This window comes from Meles meles, chromosome 19 (genome assembly GCF_922984935.1).
Source record: "Meles meles chromosome 19, mMelMel3.1 paternal haplotype, whole genome shotgun sequence".
Lineage (NCBI taxonomy): Eukaryota > Metazoa > Chordata > Mammalia > Carnivora > Mustelidae > Meles > Meles meles.
The window spans coordinates 59,484,209-59,512,047 of NC_060084.1; the positions used below are offsets into that span (position 1 = coordinate 59,484,209).

Here is a 27,839-nt window from a genome sequence, read left to right on the forward strand (position 1 = left end):
CTCCCCTACTTTTCTTGTCTTACAGTGAGTATCCAGCTGTGGGTAAGCAGAAAATAAAGTAGGAAGGAAGTTACATACTAAAAATGGTCTGGGGAACTAGGAAACTCGGTGGATTATGTTCCGAAACAAGGGCTGCATTGTTTGGGCATCATGAGAACCTTCACCCAAACAGCTGGTTCTTGCACTTTTCACCCTCTAGCAAAGCATGCCATGAAACTGGTCTCACCCACCTCTTTGAACTTCCCGTCTTCGATAGCCTCTTCAATATGGATGGGAACCAAGGTGTGAAAGATGAAGAAAGCCTTCAACTTGAAAGAAAAACATGTATGTAAGATAAAACAGAAGCCCCAAAGAGAACAGATATTTGGGGGAACCAAGTATTTAAAGTTTTATTCTAAGAGTGAGTCAGAAAGTAATTGCAAGTGAGGGGTGCTTGGGTGGCTCAGTGGGTTAAAGCCTCTGCTTTCGGCTCAGGTCATGATCCCAGGGTCCTGGGATCGAGCCCCACATCGGGCCCTCTGCTCTGCAGGGAGCCTGCTTCCTCCTCTCTCTCTGCCTGCCTCTCTGCCTACTTGTGATCTCTGTCTGTCAAATAAATAAATAAAATCTTTAAAAAAAAAAGTAATTTCAAGTGAAAAAATAAAATCCAAGATTTTTTTTTTTTAAAGATTGGGTTTTTTTAGAGAGAGTAAGGGGGGGGGGCAGAGAGAAAGGGAGAGAAAATTTCAAGCAGACTCCTTGTTGAGTGCAGAGCCCAGTGCCAGGCTGGATCTCATGACCCTGAGATCACAACTTGAGCCAAAACCATGAGTCGGACGCTTAACTGACTGAGCTACCCAGGCACCCAAAGAGCCATGTATTTGACCCTGATGATAATACTACTTCTTAGAAGAGGCAGATGACTCGAAATTGGAATAAAAGAGGGGGGATATACAATCAGATTATTCTGATTGGCCCTTCATAACAGTATTCGCACAGATACAATATATACAGTAGGTACTGAGTTTTTGGTTTTGTTCTTTGCTTTTCCTAAGGAAGAAAGCCAGAGCTTTAGACATGAGGATTTTGTAATGGCAAAAGCATGAGGTTCCCAGCACTTTCACCACGTAGAAGAAAGAGATAGTGAGGAAAAGAGTATCCCTGTATCCTCATCTTAGAAAGCGACCTCTTAAATATACATGATACATAGGTTATTTTAGGAGACCAAAATTAGAGCATAAAATGGTAGTATGACAGAAATTAGAAGCAAATAGAGGAGCAAGAGTTGAGCCAAATCTACATTCCTCATCAGAGCAGGAAGTTCTACAGACCATAGAAGATCAGAATTACAGACATGGCTTCAGGAAGAACCAGAATAGAAATGGTTAAGTTGGGATGTGTGACTGTTGCATAGGTTGGGGAAGGAGATCACTGGTTTTCATTTTATACCTTTGGTAGTAACTCATTCCCTGGTAGTTCACTACTTATTAGGGTAACAGATTATTTCCAGTGTGTACCTATAAGTGAGCAAAACAACAGTACATGACATCTGCGGCTGATTTGTGGGATTATATACAATTTTCTTTCTTTTAATTCAGTGTTGCTATAATAGTAGATTGACAATTTAAAAAGAAGAAGAACAACAAAAAAAGATGTCAGACTTTTCTATCTGGCCAATTAGACTTTATTCAGAAGTGTAGGAAGTCTCCTTAACTTTTTAGAAGTCCCTGGTATTAAAGTCTTTTAAGACTTGATTTTCCAGAGTTTCTACCAGGAAATCAGAAGTTCCCTGAGACGGGACCTGGAGAGGTGCTGGTATCCTGGAATGGAATGGGGCAAGACAGTTATGTGAATTTGCATAGCCAAGTACTGAATGTACTTACCCCAAGATCACTCTGGCAATTACCTGGTATCTGTCATAAAACCCTTTAAGTAATATAACTCTCGTGGTTCATGAGACCCTGAGGTTGAGGTGAAACACGTCTTGTCTAGGGCAGCCCACACGTAACAGGTGGGGACTTTGCTTCCTGGTTGGATAGTTGCTTGTGCTGCCTGCACCAGTGTTACCATATAGCTCTGAAAACATACCAGAGCCTGGGAGAAAGAACCTGCCTGACAGATCCCGCAAAGTGCGTATGTTTTCTTTGTTGGTTTTGTTTAAATTTGTGGCCTTTTTTTTTTTTTTTTGTAAACCCTAAATGATACCTCATCTAGTACATGTAACCCAGAACCTCCTTTTAATAAGAAACGGAAATCCATCCTCCCTCCCCCTTTTCAGAATACAGATAACAAAATAATCCACATAATTGTGAACAAATAGCATTGGAACTGTTGGGAGCCCACAAGGCTACTCCCACATTTAGAATTTCTTGATGAATTCATGAGACTTAGCATATTGTACTCACAGCTAAGATTTATTAGAGTGATGTAGCAAGGATGGGAAAGCCAGGTGACATTTGGCGGAGTCTACGTGCTGGCTTCCAATGCTGTCCCTGCCCTGAGAGGGTCAGACAAAGCTCAAAGCAAGTAGGTGTTTCCATCTGGGATGTACCAAATTCCAGACTCCCAGAGGAAAGCAGGTGCTCAGTGCAAATCACATTGTTTGCATAGTCTAGGCACAGTGAGACGTCCTTATCAGTTGGGTTACAGACAACACTCTAAATGCCAAGTTGCCAGAGGCCAGCCTTGCAAACAGTACCTTGGAACAGCTGAAGCCTCAGACCTGCTGTGTTAACCCTTATTGTGCAAGCTTTCATGCCTCATCAAACATGAATATATTTAGCAGTTTTAACAGTACCTGTTCCATTAAACTGTTTGGACGATGGCTGTGTTTGCCCAAGTGGGTGAAGCACATGGTTCATATAATTCCTTCTTGAGACTGGTTTTCAGAATCACACCTTTTCGCCTCTGACCTGAGGTTCCTTGCCATGATTCCCTTTTGTAGACATGAATCCCATTTGGACTGCTCCAGGCTTAGCTTAAATGCCAGAAGACCCTGATAAGAGAACAAAAAATGATGCTCTCTCTTTTTTTCTCTTACAAATACCCTAAACATAAAATGTGAATTTGTGTAAACACTCCCCCCCTTTTTTTTAAACATAAGCTCTATGTCCAGTGTGGGGTTTGAACTCATGACTCGAGATCAAGAGTCAACTGAGGGCGCCTGGGTGGCTCAGTGGTTTAAGCCGCTGCCTTCGGCTCAGGTCATGATCTCAGGGTCCTGGGATCGAGTCCTGCATCGGGCTCTCTGCTCGGCAGGGAGCCTGCTTCCCTCTCACTCTCTCTGCCTGCCTCTCTGCCTACTTACGATCTCTCTCTGTCAAATAAATAAATAAAATCTTTAAAAAAAAAAAGTCAACTGAGCCAGCAAGGTGCTCTTAATAATTAAGAGCATTAAGAAGTAGTATTATCATCATTCTTTGTAATGTTCAGGTTAATTTTACTAGCTGGAACTTTTATTTACTATGCAGGCATGTTGCATCATGGTAGTTAATGAAGACAGCTTGAACAGAATGGTATTGACTTAAGATGACTCTGAGATCCACTAACTAATTGTACTTTTGTCTTTCTGGGGGCTGTGGAAGCTTCTGGTTTTCTTTCAATATCATCGGCTGTTAGCATCTTAGCTCTTAAGGGTATGATACTAAGGCCATATGAATTTTGCCAACTGGCTGTCAAACGATGTGTTCTGTGTATATAACATTACCCAATAATTATTTATACTGTTTATATTCATTAGTGTAAGAAATGTGATGGAGGAGTTTCTAGATATTTAGGTCCTTGTTTCACCTTTTTTTTTTTTTAAGATTTTATTTATTTGTCAGCGCACAAGCAGGGGGAGCGGAGCTGCAGGCAGAACAGGCAGAGGGAGAAGCAGGCTTCCTGATGAGCAAGGAGCTCAATGTGGAACTCGATTCCAGGACCCTGGGATCACGACCCGAGCCAAAGGCAGGTGATTAACCGACGGAGCCACCCACATGTCCCCTTGTTCCACTTTCAGGTTGTATATTCTGTTTCCATAATCTGTCCTCTTGGCCCAGTAATCCTGCTTGCCCTTCACGTAAGTATCAGTGCTGTTTCCTCCTCACCACCCCAGCTCACTATGCTCCTTTTTAGTCTTCAAATTCTCAGTGTGGAAATCTCAGGAAACAAACTGCCATGGAGATCATCATCATCTCAGCATCTGCATTTGTCACCTGCTCACCCACCACTGAAGTGAGTGGTCGCAAATCTCTCAGAGCGCGACTCGGCCCCATACAGTGATTGTTGCTACAGGGGATAAAGAGAGTCAAGACAAGGGGGCTTGGGTAACCAGCAACACCCACTATGGTTATGACGAGCTGGAAACACCCCCATCCCACTCGCTCAGCTGCCAACCCCAGGGCACAGAGAGGCTGTTACTTCAACAGAACCCAGCCCATCCTGGTACCACCTGACATAAAACAACAGGTAGTTTAAGAAATAATTCTAGGAGCACCTGGGTGGCTCAGTGGGTTAAGCCACTGCCTTCGGATCAGGCCATGATCTCAGGGTCCTGGGATCGAGCCCCACATCAGGTTCTCCACTCAGCGGGGAGCCTGCTTCCCCCTCTCTCTCTGCCTGCCTCTCTGTCTACTTGTGATCTCTCTGTGTGTGTGTGTCAAATAAATAAATAACCTTTAAAAAAAAAATTCTAACCCACCCACCCCACCTCTCACACACACACAAATATCAGCTCATGAGAGTAGAGCTTTTATTTTCTTTGTCCCCAAACAGTTCCTGTCCATGACAGCCATTATTTGTTCGGTGAAGAAATGTTGGAAAATAGTTTTATTTGATATTATTTTATTTTTACTTGAGCACTGTAGGGACCATGGAGGCAATAGAAGGCAGATCTGGGAAGGAATTAGACAAGACTAAAGATTCATTAGTTATATTCAGTGAGTTTTCCTTATTGAATGTGCTGTGTGACCTGGGTCGGGGGGGATTTATGCCCACCTCTCTGTCCCTTAGTCCCCTCCCCTCAGATGAAAGACGTTCTCCAGGTCCCATCTCCTACTGCACAGGCTGGGACCAAGCTCCTGATTAGCAGAGGAGGTTGACACATGAGATGTTAACTGTACTCTCTCAGGCGATGCGGATCAAGCAGTCATCATCCTCTGAAGGGGTTTTCAGAGACAGAGAGTGAGTGAGTGGTCAGGTCTAGGCTGGCACTAGGATCTCTGGAGGGGAAAACGAAGCATCACTTCAAAATGTAGAGCCATGCCCAACTGTGTTTTCAGACACAGGATGGGGCATGGAACATGTGGAAAGAAGCCTTCCAGTTAGAGAAGATGTAATAGCTTGATGGTGACTTCTGTGTGTCCTGCACACATAGAAACACTTTCCACATTGCTGCACTCAGAGAGTAGCAAGGGATCACTCTTTGCCTACTGCACATTGAGGCTACATATCTAGCAATCCTAGGTAGAAAACAGCTTGTGGGGGCGCCTGGGTGGCTCAGTGGTTTAAGCCGCTGCCTTCGGCTCGGGTCATGATCTCAGGGTCCTGGGATCGAGTCCCACGTCTGGCTCTCTGCTCTGAAGGGAGCCTGCTTCCCTCTCACTCTCTCTGCCTGCCTCTCTGCCTACTTGTGATCTCTCTCTGTCAAATAAATAAATAAAATCTTTAAAAAAAAAAAAAAAAAAAAAAAAAAAAAAAAAAAAAAAAAAAAAAAAGAAAACAGCTTGTGCATCAGTCCAAATTTGAGGATACTACACCTGGCTGCTTCTTCACAACTAGACCTTTTCCCTTGTAGGTCCAGGGATTCTAGTCACCCTGTATCATGACCTTGGAAATGCTCTGCGCCAATGGGGTTGCCTTCCCTAGCAATCTTCCTGATGTTTGGTCACAGCTGTGCTAAGCTCCCTAGGAAGATGCTCAAAGAAACCCAGCATCTTTCTCCCATGAAATGTGAGGACAAGGGAGCTGTTCCTAGCTGCCAGGCAGAGAGTCCAGAGCAGAAAGGGCACCCAATAAACACTGGATGAACTAACATAGAAGGATCACGTGGTAAGGTAAGCAAATGGTCTGAAATTACCTGGTAAAAGTTAAGTTAAGACAATCCGAAGTGCTTAGAAGAAAGGATTCCAACATGGCCTAGGAGTAGGTACATGGATCTAGCCTAGGGAAACACAAATTTAAAAGGCTAGTCACTGTTGCATGCCCACCGGCTTTGCAAGGATTCTTTTAAAATTGTAAAGCCCATGTATCAGGGATTGGTGAGGAGAGGCACTGATGGAGACGTGTTGAAGGGTATAATTTCTGGAAAGACACTGGGGTATGAAGAACTTTACAGGGTTTCAAACCACTTGATTCAATAACTCGTTCTGCAGGAGAACATGTTGTGTTAGGAAAAATTAAAATCTACAAAGATTTTAGAAATAGCCCAACTGAAAAAAAATGTTAGAAATACCAGGAAAATGGGTAAATCTACAGTCATTTGGGAAACTTTAATATATATCTGTCAGAAAAAAAAGATGGTTGTTTAAGTAGATAAGTGATTCACTGTGAAATGATTATTAACAAGCCTGACATAATAGTCACAATAGCTATAGTCACACACTCATAAGACACACACGCACAGTTTGTGACTCACTAAGATTTCTTTTTTTTAAATATTTTATTTATTTGACAGAGAGATATCACAACCAAGCAGAGAGGCAGGCAGAGAGAGAGGAGGAAGCAGGCTCCCCGCGGAGCAGAGAGCCCCATGCGGGGCTCGATCCCAGGACCCTGGGATCATGACCCGAGCCGAAGGCAGAGGCTTTAACCCACTGAGCCACCCAGGCACCCCAACTCACTAAGATTTCAAACAGTTGAATACATTATTCCTGCCAAGAACTTGGTGGGCTTTCTGTGTCCCGACAAGGAGTTTCTTCACATCAGAAAACTTTCCTCAGTGGGTGCCTTGATCATTAGCTTCTCTCTCTCTGTCCCTCTTTCTCCACCTGGAGTCCCCATTATTCATCCATGAGGTCTTCTGGATCTTTCTACCCAGGCTATTATCTTTTTAAAAAATATCTTATTTAGATGACAGAACGCACAAGCAGAGGGGGGAAGGGGCAGAGGGAGAAGCAGACTCCCCACAGAGCAGGAAGCCCAACACAGTGCTCAGTCCCAGGACCCTGAGATCATGACCTGAGCCAAAGGCAGATCCTTAATCAACTGAGCCACCCAGGTGCCCCTGGGCTATTATCTTTTCCATCAAGATTCCCATTTCTTTATATTTTTGTCCTGTCATGAGCAATTTATTCTTTGGTTTTCTATAGATATCCTCCTCCATCCCAGTTTGTCTACTGAAGTTCTTAATTTGAAAGTCATTTCTTCAGCCCCAGAAAGTCCCTGTGTTCCAACTGGAGCCCACTTTAAATGGATGGAGTGAGACTAATAATTGAAAGTTGTTAAAATTAATAAGGAAGGGCCGGGGCACCTGGGTGGCTCAGTGGGTTAAGCCTCTGCCTCCAGCTTGGGTCATGATCCCAGAGTCCTGGGATCGACCCCCCACATCGGGCTCCCTGCTCAGCGGGGAGCCTGCTTCCTCCTCTCTCTCTGCCTGTCTCTCTGCCTACTTGCAATCTCTGTCTGTTAAATAAATAAAATAAATCTTAAAAAACAATAATAATAATAAGGAAGGGCCTTATATGCTTGTATGGAATGATTTCCAGAATATTGTTAAAAGAATAAAAGCAAAGAAAAATTTGATATGTGGTAGCCACCACTTGTGTAAAAGAGTAAAAAATATTTATACAGGGGCGCCTGCGTGGCTCGGTGGGTTAAGGCCTCTGCCTTCAGCTCAGGTCATGATCTCAGGGTCCTGGGATTGAGCCCCGCATCGGGCTCTCTGCTCAACATGGAGCCTGCTTCCCTTCCTCTCTCTCTGCCTGCTTCTCTGTCTACTTGTGATCTCGGTCTGTCAAGTAAATGAATAAAATCTTTAAAAAAAATGTATACAGGGGCGCCTGGGTGGCTCAGTGGGTTAAAGCCTCTGCCTTCGGCTCAGGTCATGATCTCAGGGTCCTGGGATCGAGCCCCACATCGGGCTCTCTGCTCCTCAGGGAGCCTGCTTCCTCCTCTCTCTCTGCCTGCTTCTCTGCCTAGTTGTGATTTCTCTCTGTCAAATAAATAAAATATTTAAAAAAATGTATACATATTTACTTGTGAATGCATAATATAGCTACAAATGACCTCCAAGAAACTAGAAATATTAGTTGGCCATGAAGAGGAAAGTTGGTGGTGGAATCAAGGGACAGAGGAAGATCTCATTAAATGCCCAATTGTACCTTCTGAATTTCAAGCCATGAGAATATATTACTTGTTAAAAACATTTTTTTACATTTTAAAATAGATTTTATTTATTTATTTGACAGACAGAGATCACAAGTAGGCAGAGAGGCAGGCAGAGAGAGAGGAGGAAGCAGGCTCCCTACTGAACAGAGAGCCTGATGAGGGGCTCGATCCCAGGACTCTGGGATCATGACCCGAGCTGAAGGCAGAGGCTTTAACCCACTGAGCCACCCAGGCGCCCCATATTTTTTTACATTTTTAAAATCAGTGAGGGCCTGAACTAATGCCCTTGTGGTGGAGATAGAGAGGAAGGAGCAGGAAAGATTTTTAGAAGAGAAAAATCCATAAGCCAGAGATTCACTTTTTTTTAAAGATTTTATTTCTTTATTTCTTTATTATTTTTTTAAATAATTTTTTAAATTTCACTTATTTATTTGACAGACAGAGAGATCACAAGCAGGCAGAGAGGCAGACAGAGAGAGAGGGGAAAGCAGGCTCCCTGCCGAGCAAAGAGCCAGATGCGGGGCTCGATCCCAGGACCCTGAGACCATGACCTGAGCCGAAGGCAGAGGCTTAACCCACTGAGCCACCCAGGCGCCCCTAAGATTTTATTTATTTATTTGACAGAGATCACAAGTAGACAGAGAGGCAGGCAGAGAGAGAGGAAGGGAAGCAGGCTCCCTGCTGAGCAGAGAGCCCAATGCGGGGCTCCATCCCAGGACCCTGGGATCATGACCTGAGTGAAGGCAGAGGCTTTAACCCACTGAACCACCGAGGTGCCCCAGAGATTCACTTTTCTAATACTATGTACATCCTAAACATAGTGGTTTAAAACAATGATTTTGGGGCACCTGGGTGGCTCAGTCTTAACATGTCTGCCTTCGGCTCAGGTCATGAGCCCAGGGTCCTGCAATTGAGCCCGGCTTTGGGCTCCCTGCTCAGCGGGGAGCCTGCTTCTGTCTCTCCTTCTGCTGCTCCCCCTGCTTGCGCTCTCTTGCTCTAAAATAAATAAATAAAATTAAAAAATAAATAAAACAATGATTTCTTTCTCACTGTTCTATTATGGATCAACTGACTTCTCACTCACTGGCCTCTTGTGCAGTGTCAGGTAGATACAGTGGGAGCTGAACTCTCGTGAAGGCTCAGAATGGAGGCGCACCAGCGAACCAGCAGTTGCTACTGGCTGCCAGATGTGAGCTCAGCTGGGGTTCTTGACTGGAGGAGCATTCACATTAGGCCCCTTCACATGGCCTAGGCTCTTCTCAGCACAGTAGCTGGGTTCTAAGGTGGGAAGTCCCAAGAACAAGCCCTCCAGGAGACCTAGGCAGAATTCACAAAAAATTCTTATGATTTGGCCTCAGAAGTCACACATCATCACTTCTGCTACATTTTAGTGCCTGGTCAGTCAGATAAGCCCAGAGACAGGGAAAGGAGAAATAAATTCCACCTCCGGGTGGGAAGAGACAAAGACTTTGGAGCCATCTTTAATCCACCATGGAATCTCAGTGACTCAAGGAGGAGTAAGAGAGAGAAAGGAATCTTTCTCAAAGAGTCTTCATCTAGTATCAGATTATCATAGACAACCCAGGTAGGCTGTGGTGACGTGGAGGAGTAAGGCTGGATTGCAGGAAGAGTAGGTGGCCTTTGGACAGGTTAGATTGAGGTGCCCAAGGACATCAAGCTGGAGTTGCCCAGTTCAAAATGTTAGTGAAGGTAAGGAAAAAACATCATATGTACCTGCATTTGTTTAAAGTTCACGAGGGAGCTATGAAAGTGTGTTCTTTGAACATCTAGAGTCTCACATTTTCTGTGATCTCTGCCTGGGACACTTTCCACCTAAATATCCCCATGGCTCCTGCCCTGATCTCATTTAGGCCTCCTCCCACTTGTGGATTTTCCCTCCATAGAGAGTGGATTTTCAAGCACATGGGGGAATGGTGTGAGAATGCTCTGAAAGGGTGTTATTTTGATTTTTATTCAAAGATTTTATTTCTTTATTTGTCAGAGAAAGAGAGAGAGAAAGTACAAGCAGGGTGAGTGGCAGGCAGAGGGAGGAGCAGGCACCCCACTGAGCAAGGAGCCTGATGTGGGACTGAATCCCAGGACCCTGGGATCATGACCTGAGCCAAAGGCAGCTGACAGAACAACACAGGCACCCCGAGAACCCTTCGTATCTTAAAAATCACTGAGGTGGGGCGCCTGGGTGGCTCAGTGGATTAAGCTGCTGCCTTCGGCTCAGGTCATGATCTCAGGGTCGTGGGATCGAGCCCCGCGTCAAGCTCTCTGCTCCGCGGGGAGCCTGCTTCCCCCTCTCTCTCTCTGCCTGCCCCTCTGCCTACTTGTGATCTCTCTCTCTCTGTCAAATAAATAAATAAAATCTTTAAAAAAAAATCACTGAGGACCTCAAACAGTTTTTTTGTTTATGGAGGTTATATCTATCAATATTTGTCATATTAAGAATTAAAACCAAAAGATTATACTTAATTCTTAAAAATCCATTTAAAAATAAAAATAAATTTAAAAAATAAATCCATTATATGTTAACACATGGAATAGGCTGAACTGTGTCCCCTGGAAATTCATATATTTAATCCTAAACCCATACCTCAGAATGTGACCTTATTTTGACATGGGGTCTCTACAGACGTAATTAAGTCAGACTGAGGTCACTGTGGTGAACCCTGCTCCAAAATGACTGGTTTCTTTATAAAAAGAGGAAAATTGGAGACAGACATGCACACAGGGAGACATCTATGTGAAGATGAAAGGCAGCATCTACAGGCCAAGGGATGCCAAAGACTGCCAGGAAACCCCAGAAGCTGAGAAAAGAGGAACAGAGCTGTCTCTCTCTCAGGCCCTCTGAACAACCAAACCATATAAAAACCTTGATCTTGGACTTCTAGCCTCCATAACTGAGACAATAAATTTTTGTTCTTTAAGTCACCCAGTTTGTGGTACTTTTATTTATTTATTTAACAGAGACAGCCAAAGAGGGAATACAAGCAGGGGGAGTGGGAGATGGAGAAGCAGGCTTCCTGCTGAGCAAGGATCCTGACAATGGCTTGATCCCAGTTCCTGACCTGAGCAGAAGGCGGGCACTTAAGAACTGAGCCACCCACATGCCCCTGTGGTGCTTTGTTATGGCAGCCCAAACAAATGAATACTACATTTTGTTTCTTTTAAACAAAAAACCCCACAAAATCCTACTTTATGGAAAATAACTACATTTTCCAAAACAAATAAATATTAGTGAAAAGAGTAGCATTGCATTATATTTTGCAAATCTCTTTAATGTCTGGCTTGATGGAAAGCAGCTGGTTTCCAAAGCTGCCTGTGCCCTTGAGAATGGCAGAACTCAGTCCAAACTGCTACTGTACATTTGTGAGAGAATGGAAGTGGGAGGAAAAAGCTATTATTATGCACTTAGTTTTTTTTTTTTTTAATTAAAGATTTTATTTAGGGGTGCCTGGGTGGCTCAGTGGATTAAAGCCTCTGCCTTTGGCTCAGGTCATGATCCCAGAGTCCTGGGATTGAGCCCCGCGTCAGGCTCTCTGCTCAGTGGGGAGCCTGCTTCCTCCTCTCACTCTGCCTGCTTCTCTGCCTACCTGTGATCTCTGTCTGCCAAATAAATAAATAAAATCTTAAAAAAAAAGATTTTATTTATTCATTTGACACAGAGAGAGATCATAAGTAGGCAGAGAGGCAGGCACAGAGAGAGGCAGAAGCATGCTCCCCTCTGAGCAGAGAGCCCAATGTGGGGCTTGGTCCCAGAACCCTCAGATCATGACCTGGGCTGAAGGCAGAGGCTTAACCCACTGAGCCACCTAGGTGCCCCTATGCACTTAGTTTTGAACTCACCAACTCAGAGGAAGGGTCTCAGGAAACTCCAGGTGTCCCTGGCCCACACTTTGAGAACGACTGCAATACACAAACCCCCTATAATATAATCAAGGAGAAAACAAACCTACAAGTAGTAGAAAATTCAAAATTCAAATGACAGGGAAACATCATGCCTTGAAGATTCAGCACTATTAGAACCAGGAAGTTGAGTCCGTACAAATACATGGCGCTGCTCCCAAGAAGATAATAGCCCAACGGCCCCCACCTTTCCCATCCTTTGGGGGTCTGGGGCTAATGATGGAGAAAGGAGTGAGACTGATACAAAGTGAAGATCAAGCAAAGCTTTATTTCACCCCAAGCATCAAGAATCAAACCGACCATTCACGGCCGCCTCTTACAGAGAAGGTGACCCCTCCCAGCCTCACAGACTTTTATAGAGCAAAGGCCATGTGCTTGAGCCTGGCCACACACAGGTGGCCCATGAAATTGTAACACATAGAGAAAGCTGCACAGTCATGCTAGGTCACACATGGGTGGCCAATTGAATTACAGTTTACCCTATAGTAGCTATTTGAACTAGCCTATTACCTTGGTCAGAATTGGCACCCAAAATGTGCCCAAAAGACGGGGCCCACACTCCTTGGTAGCTAGGGAGACAGTATGGGTGCTCCACTGATTGGATGTCTCCACCTGGCCTGATCCGCCCTTGTATCTGGGCTCTGTTACCTGGGAGGGTTTCCCGGATTTGCTTGTAAGTAAGTCCCCTGGGGTGGGGCGGCAGGGTCATTTTTTAAGTTTTACTGTATAAACAACAAAATCACTGTTTAACCGGATGGAATCTTTCTGGCTAAAGGGAAGACAGTAGTTCCTCCTGGGACCTTCTCCGCCCCCCAGAAAGGAATACTGCTCGGAAATTGTATTGGTACCCAGTAACGGCCAAATTCAGCCTCCCGGAGCCTGCCCGATTCATGGTTCCCACAGCAGCCACTGCAGCCTGCTCAAGTGAGTGAAGATGCCTGAAAAATTCGCATCCTGGTACTGTTGCCGTTGTCGCCATGTGTCCTGGGCAGAGTGGCAGGGGAAGAGGTCCGGCAGAGAGCAGACTGGTCGCGGTCCTGGGGGCGGAGGGGCGGGGGCGGTGGGGAGAGAGAGGCGGGGAGGAGAGGACAGAGATGGGAAGAGAGCGTGAACTTTGCCAGCCGCTCCATCCCAGCCGGTGACCACCGTCGCTTGCCCTTTTTTACCCTGTTCCTGGTTTGTTGTCCGTCCCTCCCCACTGTGCCTGGTTCCTAGAACACAATGGTCAAATGTTTGGTTCGATTGCAACCTGGTGAACGTCTGCTTTTTTCTCTCTTCTTTATTAGTAACAAATTCAATGGGCTCTAAGGACCCGCAGAAATGACGCATTCAGAGGGAACGCCCCAAATCGAGAGAACGCGGTCGGCTTTCAGAAACCGGGATGGCCCCGGTTTCAAAGAGGCGCCGCCCCACCAGCGGGGACAGACGGGCATCCTCACGCGGGGCCTCCGCAGCAAAGCCTGGGAGCGCGGCCCGCCTGAGGGCCGTCGAGGCGCCGCGGCGCGCGCAGACGCGAACCCCAGCGGCTAGGCTGGGAGGACGAGTCCCCCAAGACCAGGGTCCCTCGGCAGCCCTTCCGCTCCCCTCCGCGGGGCACGGAGACCCCCACCCGCCCAACACCCAGCCGTGAGCCACAGCCCACAGCCGCCGGCCGCAGCCAGCCGCCGCCACCGACCCAAAACCGCCTCGCCATGGGCTATGGCAGGAGCGCCCCCAGTGGCGGGAGGCCCAACCGATAGACCGTCCCATTGGCCCGAAGCCAAAAGGCTCTCATTGGTGGGAGGTTGGACGAACAAAGGTTTTCATTGGTCGGGCCCTGAGGCGCGCCGCACAATCTTCTGGGAGTTGTAGTCGCAGCGTCACCAGTGCGGCCGCCATTGTCCGGCGGGCGGCGAGTGGAGTGGTCCTTGAGGCCGGGGCTGCTCGCGGGTTTACGGCCACTTCGGGCTCCCGTGCTCGACCTGTCGGTCCAGTATGAACCCCGAAGAGGAAGCGACAGCACTGGCGATGGCTACGGGGCTGCCAGCGGAGTGGCTTCAGGTAACAATTATAATAACAACGACGGCAGCGGGCCGAACGTCTCCCGCAGGTATCGACCCTTTAACCCCCGGCGCACGGTGAGCAGAACCCGGGCCTTACGCCTCTTTACACAGGAGGACACCGAAGCGCAGGCCGGGTCGCGCCGACTGGCCCTACTAAGGAAGGGTGGAGCTGGGATTCGAACGCGGGCCCTTTGGTCCCTGACCGCGCATGCTCCGTTGCTACTCCGGTGTCCCGGTTCTGGGATTGCGCTTGGGTTCGTTCCCCAGGACAGGGCTGGCCCGGCTACCGCCGGTGGCCTTCCCCGCGCTCGAGGGCGACTGCTGCGTGAGGGGTGACGGCCCCTAGTGTCATCGCAGCGCGCAGACGGCAGGCACGAGCCGCGGCGGGATGCTCCAGTTCTGCACACGCACCGGGAGCCCGTTCGCGAGGCCCCGGCCCAGCCTGAGGGGAAGGACGGTCCCCAACAGCGCAACCGTGGGGCGGGAGCAACGTCCCCGCGGGGGCTGTGGGAAACCGCGGCGCTGGGAGGCCCGCGCTTGCAAGGCCGTCGGGGAAGCTGCCTGGTTGAGAGCTCCAGCGTTTCTAGACAAAGTGGCCGCTGCCTGTGTTCTCCATAAAGTGCTGTCTCCACGCGGCAGAAACCGAAGATAATTCATAGTTCCTGAAGCGCCACATCTTTGACGTCCTGCACTTACTGTCTCTCCTTGCTGCTGACTAGGATTTGCATGATTTCGGATTTAGTATGCCAAGTGAGACTATTGCTAACCTTGGCTTTGCATGTTTTCCGATGTGCCTTCTTGCAGATCGCCATGAGGTGTACCCACGCTTTAGTTTGCCTTTGCTGTGGATGGGGTGGAGCAGGGAATGAGCAGTGTCAGAGTAAGACAGCTGGATAGTACTTAAAGCAGTTAAAAGATTTTATTCAGAAACTGTCAGAATGCGGGGAAGAGACTTCAGTATAGAACTGGGCTCAAATTCCGAATACAACGAGTAGAAGTGGGAATTTATACCTGGGGTCTGGGATGGGTGTAGTTCTTACTAAACTGACCTAACAGGATCCTTTATTATTATTATTATTATTATTATTATTGAGATTTTATTTAATTTTAAAGATTTTATTTATTTATGACAGAGAGATAGTGAGAGAGGGAACACAAGCAGGGGAATCTGGAGAGGGAGAAGCTCCACATGGGGCTCAATCCCAGGACACTGGAGTCATGACCCAAGCCAAGAGCAGATGGCCTAACAACTGAGCCATCCAGGTGTCCCAAGATTTTATTTATTTTAGAGAGAGCATGAGCGGAGCAGGGGTGGGGGAGAGAATCTCCAGCAGATTCCACACTGAGCACGGAGCCCAATGTAGGGCTTCATCTCATGACCCTGAGATCATGACCTGAGCTGAAACCAAGAGTAAGATGCTTAATTGACTGAGCCACCGAAGTACCCCATGACCTAAGAGGATTCTTATCGAAGGAGGCCAGTTGATCAGATACCGCCTGGAGGATTTTGGGGGATGAGGACTTTGAAAAGATACGGAGAGTGATCAAATGTGGTGGGTGGGGGTTCTGACTAAACCAACTCTTTATGAATCTGGGTAATGCAAAATGGGCACAGAGCCAAGAGGTCAGGGCCTAGTTGAGAAGAGGTTTCAGAGGAAAGAGTCTTTGTCAGCAGCAAGAGAACATGTGTAAGTTATTTGTTGCTGTGTAACAAATAACCCCAAAACTTAGTGGCCCAAAACAACACTAAATATTACTTCAGTTTCTGATGATAAACGTTCTTGAATGATTTAGCTGCTGGTTCTGGCCTGGGTCCATGAGCTTATGATTAAGGTGTCAGTCTGGACTGTTGTCATCTGGAACTTGACTGGGGCTAGAGGATCCATATCCAGGACACCTCACTCACTTGACAGTTAGCAGTTCCTTCTCATGTGGGCCTCTCCGTGGAGCTGCTTGGCATGAAGGACTCATGTAATGCTATTGAGAGGTCTTATGGCCTGGACAGGTCAGTATGCAGTGGACCTGGTGCCCAGGCTGTCACTGAGAACCCGTGCAGAGGGGGAGACAGGAGGCACAGGGAGCGTGTATCAAGGTTTGAGGACCTTCTGAGTGGGAGGTGATAACATGGGGACATGAACAGAGACCTCTGTTCCCAACCAAAGGATTCTTCATACTTCCTGCACAAGTTTAATCAGCCATATGCCATTTTTATTATAATTTCTTTAGTATTTTAAAATATACTTGTGTTTTTCTTAAAAGAAACTACCCCGGGGTGCCTGGGTGGCTCAGTGGGTTAAAGCCTCTGCCTTCAATCCCAGGGTCCTGGGATTGAGCCCCACATCAGTCTCTCTGCTCAGTGGGGAGCCTGCTTCCCACTCTCTCTGCCTACTTGTGATGTGTCTGTCAAATAAATAAGTAAATAAACCTTTAAAAAAATTATATATATAAAAAAAGAAACTACGCCTTTATAATTGTATTTATAACTGATTTTGATTTGCATTACCCTGGTGGCTAATGATGCTGAGCATCTTTTCATGTGCTTCTTTGGTGTTTGCATATTTTATATTTTCTCTGAGGAAATACCTATTTAGATCCTTTGTCCATATTAATTGGGTTGTTGTTATTATTGAGTTGTAAGAGGTATATTTTCTGGATACAAGTCATTTACCAGGTGTATGATTTGCTGTTGCAAATGCAGATGTCTTTTCACTTTTTTTTTCTTCCACTTTATTGATAGTGCCCTTTGGAGGACAAAAGTTTTTAATTTTAATGAATTCCAACTTATTTATTTTTTCTTTCCTTGCTTGTGCGTTTGCTGTCATATCTAGGAATCCTTTGCCAATCCCAAATCCTGAAGATTTATAACTATGTTTTCTTATAAGAGTTTAATAGTCTTAGCTCTTATGTTTTATCTTTTATCCATTTTGAGTTAACTTTTTATATGGTGTGAGGTAGGGGACCAACTTTATTCTTTTGCTTGTTGTCCTGTAGAAAGTGTTTTACAGCACTTATTCCCTATCACAGCCCCCAAAGCATGATTCTTTGTAGACAGGGAAACAAAGTAGAAATGTGAACTTCCGTGTACTTCTTAAGGAGGAAGTGGCAGAGTCAAAACTGGGATCCAGAAATACCTAGCTTTTGACAGCAGCCACACCCAGCCCATGGAAAGGTTTTATTTGTGGGCTGTGTTTTTTTTTAATTAATTAATTAATTAATTTGTTTGTTTGTTTGTTTTAAAGATTTTATTTATTTATTTGACAGAGAGAGAGGGAGATCACAAGTAGGCAGAGAGGCAGGCAGAGAGAGAGGAAGGGAAGCAGGCTCCCTGCTGAGCAGAGAGTCCGATGCGGGGCTGGATCCCAGGACCCTCGAGATAATGACCTGAGCCGAAGGCAGAGCTTTAACCCACTGATTCACCCAGGCGCCCCTTGTGGGATGTGTTTTAGATACACTGCATCAACTTATAAAAATTTAAAGTGTTCATTTAAAAATTTGACCAAATTGGGGCGCCTGGGTGGCTCAGTGGGTTAAAGCCTCTGCCTTCAACTCAGGTCATGATCCCAGGGTCCTGGGATCGAGCTCCACATCAGGCTCATTGCTCAATGGGGAGCCTGCTTCTCCTCTCTCTCTGCCTGCTTCTCTGCCTACTTGTGATCTCTGTCAAATAAATAAATAAAATCTTAAAAAAATTTTTTTGACCAAATTTTCAGCTACTCACTACAGATTGGCAGTTCTGACCATATGAGGCCTGCATTTTCCCATGATAAGTTGTTTCTGAGTCCCAGCTGCCCATTCAAACAGGGTGCATGTTACCTGTGACCTTCTGTCAACTCTCACAGATTAGTAGGCTCTTACAATAGCCCACTTCAGTTACATGTGAGCCTGCCTGGTGCCTGAAGGTAGGTGAGTTACTGACTCCAACTGCAAACCCCTCTTTTCAGGGAGGATAATGAGCCTTGCTTTGAATGAATCAGAGGATTATTTAGTGTATCAGTTAGATGTTACTATGTAACAAACTATCCCAAAACTTAGTGGCTTAAACCAGTAGCCATTTCTTTAGCCCACACATCTGCAAGTCAGCAGTCTCTGCACCTGAGATCAGTTGTAAATCAGCTGTGCTTAGCTTTGATCTTTTTTTTCTTTAAGATTTTATTTATTTATTTGACAGAGAGAGCAAGATCACAAGTAGGCTGAGAGGCAGGCGGTGAGGGGGGGGGGGAAGCAGGCTCCCTGCTGAGCAGAGAGCCCAGTGTGGGACTCGAGCGGGACTCGATCCCAGGACCCTGAGACCATGACCTGAGCCGAAGGCAGAGGCTTACCCACTGAGCCACCCAGGTGCCCCGGTTAGCTTTGATCTTGCTTGGATACTTTCACATGCCCCCAGTGAGACCCGAGTTGCATTCCTCAGAACATGCGCTCTCTTAGGACACTGGCCTGTCTGTCCTCTGCATCCTCATTCCTCCTCCTCTTCCTGGAAGCACTGATGGAGACAGTTGAGCTGTTCAGGAGTATGTGTGATGTTTCAGGAGCCGGTGACCTTTCGGGATGTGGCGGTGGATTTCACCCAGGAAGAATGGGGGCAACTGGGGCCTGCCCAGAGGACTCTGTACCGTGATGTGATGCTGGAGACTTTTGGGCATCTGCTCTCTGTGGGTAAGGACTGCTTCCCCAGCTGATTGCTGTAGTGACTTATGCTTCAGGGGGTAAAGGTCACAGGGCTTCAGGTATGACGACTTCACCTTGGGCTGGGGATCAGGGATCTTGCCTTCTCACTCCCTGTGGAACAAATGAACAGAAGGATTTCTGCACTCTTCTGTCCCAATGCAAAGTTTTCACCTTATTGTGAGATGTCCTTGTGCCCTATCAGGAGTCTAGGGCTGGATCCTGAGCTGGTTCTTTCTCTCTTTTTAGCAGATTCACACATCCTGTTTCTTTCCCTTTTTCTAGGACCTGAGCTTCCAAAACCTGAAGTCATCTCCCAGCTGGAGCAAGGGGCTGAGCTATGGGCAGCAGAGAGAGGAATTGCCAAGGGTTACTATCCAGGTGAGATCTGCCAAATGGCAACCCCTAATGGGAGCAGCCCAGGAGGAGACTGCAGATGTGCTGGTTGGAAAAGGTGGTGTGTCAGGGTCCCCAGCACCACCCAAAGATCCAGTGAAAGAACCTAGAGGAAAGTTAGCAGGAAGAAAAGGCTGATGGGGTGAAGTCCAGAAGCAGCCAAGACTCCAGAGTTCTCTCCCAGTGGAGGCACATGCGACATGCTTGGCTCCCCCAGCCATGAGTTGTGACAACACATGAGAAATCTTAGCTGCCAGGGAAGCTTGTTAGACACTAATGCCAGATGGTTTCATGGGGGCTGGCCGTAGGCATCCTGTGCCTGGCACAGACCAAGATGCTAGACTTCTAGGAGAAAGCAGCTGTTCACCATAAAGCTAACTGTTGGCACAGTTTGGGCACAGTGAGCTACTCTTTTTTTTTTAAGATTTTATTTATTTATTTGACAGAGAGAGATATCACAAGTAGGCAGAGAGGCAGGCAGAGAGAGAGAGGAGGAAGTAGGCTCCCTGCTGAGCAGAGAGCCCGATGCGGGGCTTGATCCCAGGACCCCGGGATCATGACCTGAGCCGAAGGCAGAGGGTTAACCCACTGAGCCACCCAGGCGCCCCACCGTGAGCTACTCTTATCATTTAGTGTGGTGGGAAATCCCCTGACATACAAATTCCCACACCTAGCCCAGGGCCAATCTCAAAAGCTGGCCTTTCTAAGGATGGCAACCTCAGGCCTGCCCTGTTAGCCCTTTTCTGAACAGAAGGTCTGCACGCTGCTCCTGTACTCTCTGTTTTCCTCACCTATGCTCAGAATCCCTCCCCTTCCTCCCTCTCATGTTCTCTCTCAGTGGCCATCTGAGCATGCCCTTTCCATAGGATCTTTTCTTTTTCCTCTTCCTTTTTTTCTTTCTTAAAGATGTTATTTTTAAGTAATCTCTACACCCACCATGGGGCTTGAACTCACAACCCCAAGATCAAGAGTTATATGGTCTACTGACAGAGTCAGCCAGGCACCCCGCCACAGGATCATTTCTTTTTTTTTTTTTTAAGATTTTATTTAGTTATTTGACAGAGATCACAAGTAGACAGAGAAGCAGGCAGAGAGAGAGAGAGAGAGGGAGAGAGGGAAGCAGGCTCCCTGCTGAGCAGAGAGCCCGATGCAGGACTCAATCTCAGGACCCTGAGACCATGACCTGAGCCGAAGGCAGTGGCTTAACCCACTGGGCCACTCAGGCGCCCCACAGGATCATTTCTAATGTGTGAACTTGCCCTCCATTTTCTCCGTTTGATTCTTTCATGTCCATATTCTATCAACCTGTTCTCCACACCCTTCTGTTTTCTTAGCAAAAAGGATTGTGTTCCTCTGTAAATCTCTGAAAACTGGGCTAGAGCAGCTCAAAAACAGAAGCATTTTTTTTTTCCTACAAAGCAACTGCTGCTGCCTCTGGTTCAACATTCCAGTGATGCCAGGGCTGATGGTTCTGATTCTTCTGGCTTTTTGTTGGGCTTTGGCTGTAGCAGCTCTGCCAGCACATCAGTGCTTCAGGCAGAGGAAGAGAGAAGTAGGAAGAATAGTGCCAGTCACGTTGTCCTCTTCTGGCAGAATACCAGATTTCATCCACTGGGGTCTCCTTGGTCGGGACTGTGTCACATCCATCTACCCTTCTGCAGCAATAGGGAGGCTAGAAAGGAGGGCCTGACACCCTCTCTGTGTTTTTTCCATCAACTCCCTCAGAGCTCTTTGGTACTCTTTTAGGCCGGGAGTCTGGACCTGAAAGCCAAGCGCCCCCCAAGGAGCATGGCCTTCCTGAGATGAAGCCATCCCGTGTCACCGAAAGGGAAGGCTTCCTCAGGGATGCGCCCTGTCCCACCATATTAGGGGAAGACTGGGAATGTGAGGGCCAGGTGAAGTTGCCTGAGAAAGAACAGGATAATTTGAGGCAGTTGGAATTTAGCCTCGAGGAAGCACCAATTCAAGATAAAAGCTATGAAAGTCTCAGACTTGGGGAAAATGGTGTCCTGAACTCAAACCTAAATGCATCCCCAGAGGTTTCTGGGAGAGAATATCTCTGTGCTTACGACTCACAGGTTATAAACTTGGAACATAACTCAAGCTTAATCAGTCAGCAGACTGGGTCCTCAGGAAAAGAGCCGTGTGACAGCAGTGACTGTAGCAAAACTTCTGGTCAAGCCATTCCAGTTACGGAACTCACACGAAGCCAAGTACAGGATAAACCCTACAAATGTACAGACTGCGGGAAGTCGTTTAACCACAACGCACATCTCACAGTGCATAAGAGGATTCACACAGGAGAAAGACCTTATATGTGCAAAGAATGTGGGAAAGCCTTCAGCCAGAACTCCTCCCTGGTTCAGCATGAGCGAATCCACACGGGAGACAAGCCATATAAGTGTGCCGAGTGTGGGAAGTCTTTCTGCCATAGCACACACCTTACAGTCCACCGGAGAATTCACACCGGAGAGAAACCTTATGAATGTCAGGACTGTGGGCGGGCCTTCAACCAGAATTCATCCCTGGGCCGGCACAAGCGGACACACACTGGAGAGAAGCCATACACGTGTAGCGTGTGTGGGAAATCCTTCTCCCGGACCACTTGCCTGTTCTTGCATCTGAGGACACACACAGAGGAGAGGCCCTATGAGTGCAACCACTGTGGGAAGGGCTTCAGACACAGCTCCTCTCTGGCCCAGCATCAGCGGAAGCATGCTGGGGAGAAGCCCTACGAGTGCCGCCAGCGGCTAATCTTTGAGCAGACTCCAGGTCTAACCAAGCATGAATGGACAGAAGCCCTCGGCTGTGACCCACCTTTGAATCCAGAGGAGAGAGCTCACCGGAGCGACAGGCCTTTCAAGTGTAATCATTGTGGGAAATGTTTTATTCAGAGCTCGCACCTCATCCGACACCAGATAACTCATACCAGAGAGGAGCCCGAGGGACGGAACCGGCGACGGCTTGAGCAGTCCTTCAGCCGGAGCTCACACCTTGGCCGCCATCAGCACACACACTCAAGTGAGAACCCTGGGGGCGGAACAAAGGCAGGACAGCCTGCGAGCCGGGCGCTTGCGCTGTTCGACATCCATGAAATCATGCAAGAGAAAAACCCAGTTCACGTTATTGGGGTTGAAGAGTCTTCCATGGGTGCTTCCGTGTTATTCGACATTAGAGACTCCTCATAGGAGAGGAGCTCTACGGATGACTTTCGAACCACAGGTACAAAAATGTGGTAAGTCCACACAGTGCATTCATGGAAAGGGGGAATGGGGGTAGAAATGTCCAAGGTGACCTCTGATTTCTTAAGAAAATGGTGCTTTGCAAATACCTAAGTTTGATGGTTCTCAAATCTGTCAAACGCAGTGCCCCCTTTAACCATAGGTGTTTTGTGCTGTCCCCTCTATTACTCCGAAATGAATTCATTTCGTGTGTAGGTAATGTAACCTACACACACGTGTACTGTAAAAAATCAATATACGGTCCCTTTTTGTAGAGCATAATTAAAAGTAATTATGATAGAGTAACGTGTACTCAGTGGGTGCAGTATCTTTCCATGTGACTGTGTGGGCCATTACACCTGGACATCTGGGGTGTTGGCTGTTGTCATCTGGTATATGGGATATAATGTTGGCTATGGAAATACTGTGACGGGCATTTCCTGTATGGGATGTGATTTTCTTAAGTGGTGACTAACTCTTGCAAAAGTGGAACAAAACAAAATGCCACTGCATTTCTGGAAAATTCTGTATAAAATTCTAAGCATGCAGGAGTTAATATGTGAAGTTGACTTAGGATCTCAGTTCAAACTGGTTGTTTCACACATATGTACATACAGGGTCTGCAGGTGCCTGTTCTGCATGTCACAGTCATTAGAGCCATGTGGCCCCCACCTACATGTTGGCTACATTCATGGCCAGATCAATGACCAAAAAAGGCCCCATGAAATTCTACTACATTCCCTGGGGGTGTCACAGCTCCTACTGAAAGCCATTGCCTTGAAACTGTCAATGTTACTTAAGCCAGAGGTTCTCAATTGGGGTAGATTTGTCCTCTAGGAGATATCTGGTGATGTCTAGAGACTTTTTGGTTATCATAACTGGCAGAACAGAGGGGTGCCACTTAGCAGCTAGTGGGTAGAGAATGCTGCTCAGCATCTTGTATTGCCCAAGACAGGCCCCCAACAAAGAATTATTTAGCCACAGATATGCCAAGGTGGAGAAACCATACCCAGCACTACAACCAACTTTTTCCAGACTCTAAATTGATGAAGGCTCTAACAATCCCATGGCTTCGATTTTAACAAGTGATATCATTAACTGATTTATACACAAATGTTTCCTAGTAATTTTTCACCATTTGCCGCATTCCTAATTGGTGTGAGAAAAGGAAGAGAATGTACTTACTTTTTTTTTTTTTTAAAGATTTTATTTATTGGACAGAGAGAGATCACAAGTAGGCAGAGAGGCAGGCAGAAAGCAGGGGAAAGAGGCTCCCCGCTGAGCAGAGAGCCCGATTCAGGGGCTCGATCCCAGGACCCTAAGATCATGACCTGAGCTGAAGGCAGAGGCTCAACCCACTGAGCCACCCAGGTGCCCCAAGAATCTGCTTTTCTGAGTAATCTAAATTTTAGCATTTTACCATGGACATTGTAAAACCTGGATAAGCCCCACTTTTGACCATTCCTCCTGCCTGCCGTGTGGGGTACAGATTTGGGAGTGTTCCACCTATCATTGCCCTCTGGTAAGGGGACACCCAGCAGTAACTTCATGGTTCTAGACAGCTCTACGAGCCAGCCTTGCAGTTGTCCCTTTCCTTCCACCTTGGTCCCCAAAATGGCAGCTCCTGAAGGGTCCTGTTTCCACAGCCTCAGTATTTGCTGGGTGGGCTGAGGTTACAGTGGCCTCAGTGGGTAAGCTGGAAACAAGCTTGTCACTTGCCTTCCTCTCCAGACAACAGAGATCTTTACAAATTTTCTATTTCTCATTTCAGGTCACATTTTCTAGGCATAATATTCCTACTCATTTCCACATAGATATCTTGAAACAGTCAAGTAAACTCGCCAGGGGAGGTTACTATAAACTACAGAATACCAGGTTTTATCAGTTTGTAAAAATGATGTAAATTCTTCACTGCAAATGTGGAAAATGCACAAAAGTAAAATTTAATTCCTCATACTTCTGGCCAGAGATGGTCACTACCATTAAGATTTTGTTAATTTTCCTGTAACCTTTTCTTAAAAAACACACATATACATATAGTGTACACTAGATCTTATACACACAAAAAATATATTTATAGTATTGTGTTTAGAAAATTGGAATACAAGTTCTCTTATAACACATGCTTCTCAACTATATTTTGAGCATTTTCCTCTGACAATTTCATGTAGCTTTCATTTAGATTTTATTTATTTGACAGATCACAAGTAGGCAGAGGGGTGGGGGAAGCAGGCTCCTTGCTGAGCAGAGCGCCCGATGTGGGGCTCAATCCCAGGACCCTGGGATCATGACCTGAACCGAAGGCAGAGGCCTTAACCCACTGAGCCACACAGGCGCTCCTTCATGTAGCTTTTAAATTACCTTTCAGGAGGATTGTAGCAGTGTGGCCACCCAGCATTTTATCAGCTTTGACTTTTATCCAAAAGGGGGGGTGTTCCTACACATTTCCGGGTGGGGGGGGGATAAATTGATACAGTCTCTCTGAAGTACTATTTATTACTTGCTATCCAAGATTACAAACACACAACTCTTTGTCTCTGTGAACCTGTTGCTAGGAGTTAATCCAACAGGTTTATTTGTATGTTGTAGACTGTTTGAACATGGTCTCACTGTGGTATTGATTTCAGAAGTGAAAATTTGTAAACAACCTCAGTGTTCACCATGGGGAACTGCATTACTGATTTATGCTGGAATGCAGAACTACACAGCTTTAAAAATGGGGACTGTCTTGGGGCGCCTGGGTGGCTCAGTGGTTTAAGCCGCTGCCTTCGGCTCAGGTCATGATCTCAGGGTCCTGGGATCGAGTCCCGTGTCGGGCTCTCTGCTCGGCGGGGAGCCTGCTTCCCTCTCACTCTCTCTGCCTGCCTCTCTGCCTACTTGTGATCTCTCTCTGTCGAATAAATAAATAAAATCTTAAAAAAAAAAATGGAGACTGTCTTTATGTAATCTTATAGGAAAGAGCTCCAAGATACATTGTTAAATGGAAAGGTGTAATAAGGTGTGCAAAGTATATTTCCATTTGTGTAAAAAACATTTGCTTATATACACGCGCACACACACACACACCCCTAAGGGTACAAAGTAACCAGGCATACTAGTTGCTCTTGGGGAGGAGAACTGGGGGGAAAGGGATGAGGAATAATTTTCACTCTATATCTTTTGATATTTTTGGAATTTTGAAACATGTAAAAGTACTACCAGTTCATAAAATAAATTTAAATTAAAAATCTCAACTCTTGCAAATTAAAGTAAGTTTGATCATTGGCTTCATTTTCTGTTGCACCTACACACACACACACACAAAATTCTTAGCCACACTAAGCTACACACTAACTCAATGCACACATGTCTGAGCATTGAGATAATGGAACCAGTTAAGTGTAAATAGCTTTGACGCCATGAATTTTCCTGCAAGCTATAAACTAGCACATAAATTTTCATAGCACATAAATTTTTAAGTTATTATTAAATTCCCTGTATCAGCCCAAATTTTGAGAGCCCACTCATGAATGAGCCAAGTTGCCCATTTTCAGGATCTCTTGTACAACTTCACCAATATTCAAGTTGTTTGTGCAAAAGGTAACTGGGAAGGAATCTGCGTCCAGTCTGAAGAACAGTCTCCCATAGGTCTCTTGTAAGGAGATCCATGGTGAACATCTTCCAAATGTTCTAAGTTGTTCAACGTGGTAATCACTAGCCACATGTAGCTATTTAAATGTAATTTTAAATTCACCCAAAATTAAAATTGAGTTCCTCAATCACATCAGCCACATTTCAACTGCTCACTAGCTGCAAACAGAACATCTCCCTCATCTCTAGAAAGTTGTTTTGCACAACGCTGTTCGAAGGTAAGTGGCTGACGGGATAATTTTTAATCTCTTGTGATCAACTGATCAATGAGAAGGTTAGAGAAGGCCAGACTGCACATCGGGAGTCAGCAGAGTAGCAGTGCGTGGTTTTTTTATCTGGGCTCGGATAAAAGAGGAAAACAAAAAGGTAGGTAAGACGTCACTGGGAGAAATTAGCATACAGACTGCGGAGTCGGTAATCGTGGGTTTCAGTGTCCCTTCTTGGGTAGGCGGAACGATGCAACGGTTCTTAGCGGACATCTGCTGAAACTTCACAGGGAAGCAGAGTTCAGGGGAGAAAATTCCTCAAACTACGTAGACATGTATGGATGTACGTGCGTTTGCGAAAACAAACAAAAAGGACGCCGTATAAGAAAAAACTTAAATACCCTACACGTGTGGGTGTCCGTCGGGTCCCACACGCCAGCGGCGCAGAACCACGTTCCCACGACCCTTCCCCGGTGCCGTCGCCCTTTGGACTTCATTTCCCAAAAGGCCATTCATCCTGCCCCGGCCAGTTCCGGGCACGCCGCAGGCAAGGCCCTCTGGGAGATAAAGTCCCGAACTCGGCGTTCGGGCCGTCGGCGGAAAAGCGGGCCGGAAGTGGCTTAGGCGAGTGTGCGCACTTCGGCGGCTGGCGGCTGGCGGTGCCGCGCTGCTCTGTGAGGGGCCGTGCTGGTGAGTCCGCGGTTCCGGCCTGAGGGCTTTTGTGAGTGTGAGGGACGACGAGGCCCGTCTGTGCACGCGGTGGTAGTGACTGAGTAGCCGGGCGGGTCGGACCCGGGGATGGGTCGCGGGGAGGCCGTGGGGGGGTGGCGGGGGAGAAAGGAGGGGCCATGAGCGCGAGCGCATGCGCATGGAAGGCAGCGAAGGAGAGACCGGCGCGTGCCTGTGAGACCTCAGCTGTGTGTGGCCGAATGTGGCACTGCACGTGTGCGTGTCAGAGAGAAGGGGTGTTTTGTATGTGAGGCACCACCTGCGTGTGGATATGAGACCTCAGGTGTGTGAGGGGACCCAGGGCGTCAGTGTTTATGTGTGCAGGTGTAACTTTAGGTGTGTGCATGTGGCCGAGTGTGTCACTGCGTGTGCGTTTCAGAGGGGAAGGGTGTCTTGCTGGCGAGACACCACTTGTGTGTGCAGATGAGACCGCAGGTGTGTGTGGGAGAGCCCAGTGTGTCAGTGCCTGGGTGTGCAGATGTGACCTTAGGTATGTGCATTTGACTAGATGTGTTACCGCTTGTGCATGTCAAAAGGGAAGAGTGTACTGCATGTGTGACACCACTTGTGTGTGCATATGAGACCTCAGGTATGTGTGGGTGGTCACATGTGTCACCGTGCATGTTTGTGGGACAGGGATGCTTTGTATGTATGACACCCCCTTTGTGTCTAGAGGTGTGACCTCAGGTGTGTGCCTGTGGCCTGTACCCCTTGGCCATCACTCCCATTCCCCTTTTCTCTAGCCCCTGACA

At 46.8% G+C, this 27,839-nt stretch overlaps 1 protein-coding gene across 1 annotated transcript; it reads left to right on the forward strand.

Moving 5' to 3' along the window:
* The first annotated feature begins 14,078 nt into the window (after window positions 1–14,078).
* On the forward strand, window positions 14,079–25,248 carry ZNF8 (zinc finger protein 8). The gene is made up of 4 exons (XM_045989552.1): window positions 14,079–14,241; window positions 18,770–18,896; window positions 19,191–19,286; window positions 21,048–25,248. Exons 1-4 carry the CDS (start codon window positions 14,176–14,178, stop codon window positions 22,487–22,489), a joined length of 1,731 nt encoding a protein of 576 aa, XP_045845508.1. The 5' UTR covers window positions 14,079–14,175; the 3' UTR covers window positions 22,490–25,248.
* Window positions 25,249–27,839: the final 2,591 nt, after the last annotated feature.

Bases quoted from the DNA above. Each gene is read 5' to 3' on its own strand.
- ZNF8 (XM_045989552.1), top strand. From the start codon at position 14,176: ATGAACCCCGAAGAGGAAGCGACAGCACTGGCGATGGCTACGGGGCTG. The intron at 14,242-18,769 runs GTAACAATTATA...GTGATGTTTCAG, and splicing joins TGCCAGCGGAGTGGCTTCAG to GAGCCGGTGACCTTTCGGGA. The intron at 18,897-19,190 runs GTAAGGACTGCT...CCCTTTTTCTAG, and splicing joins TGGGCATCTGCTCTCTGTGG to GACCTGAGCTTCCAAAACCT.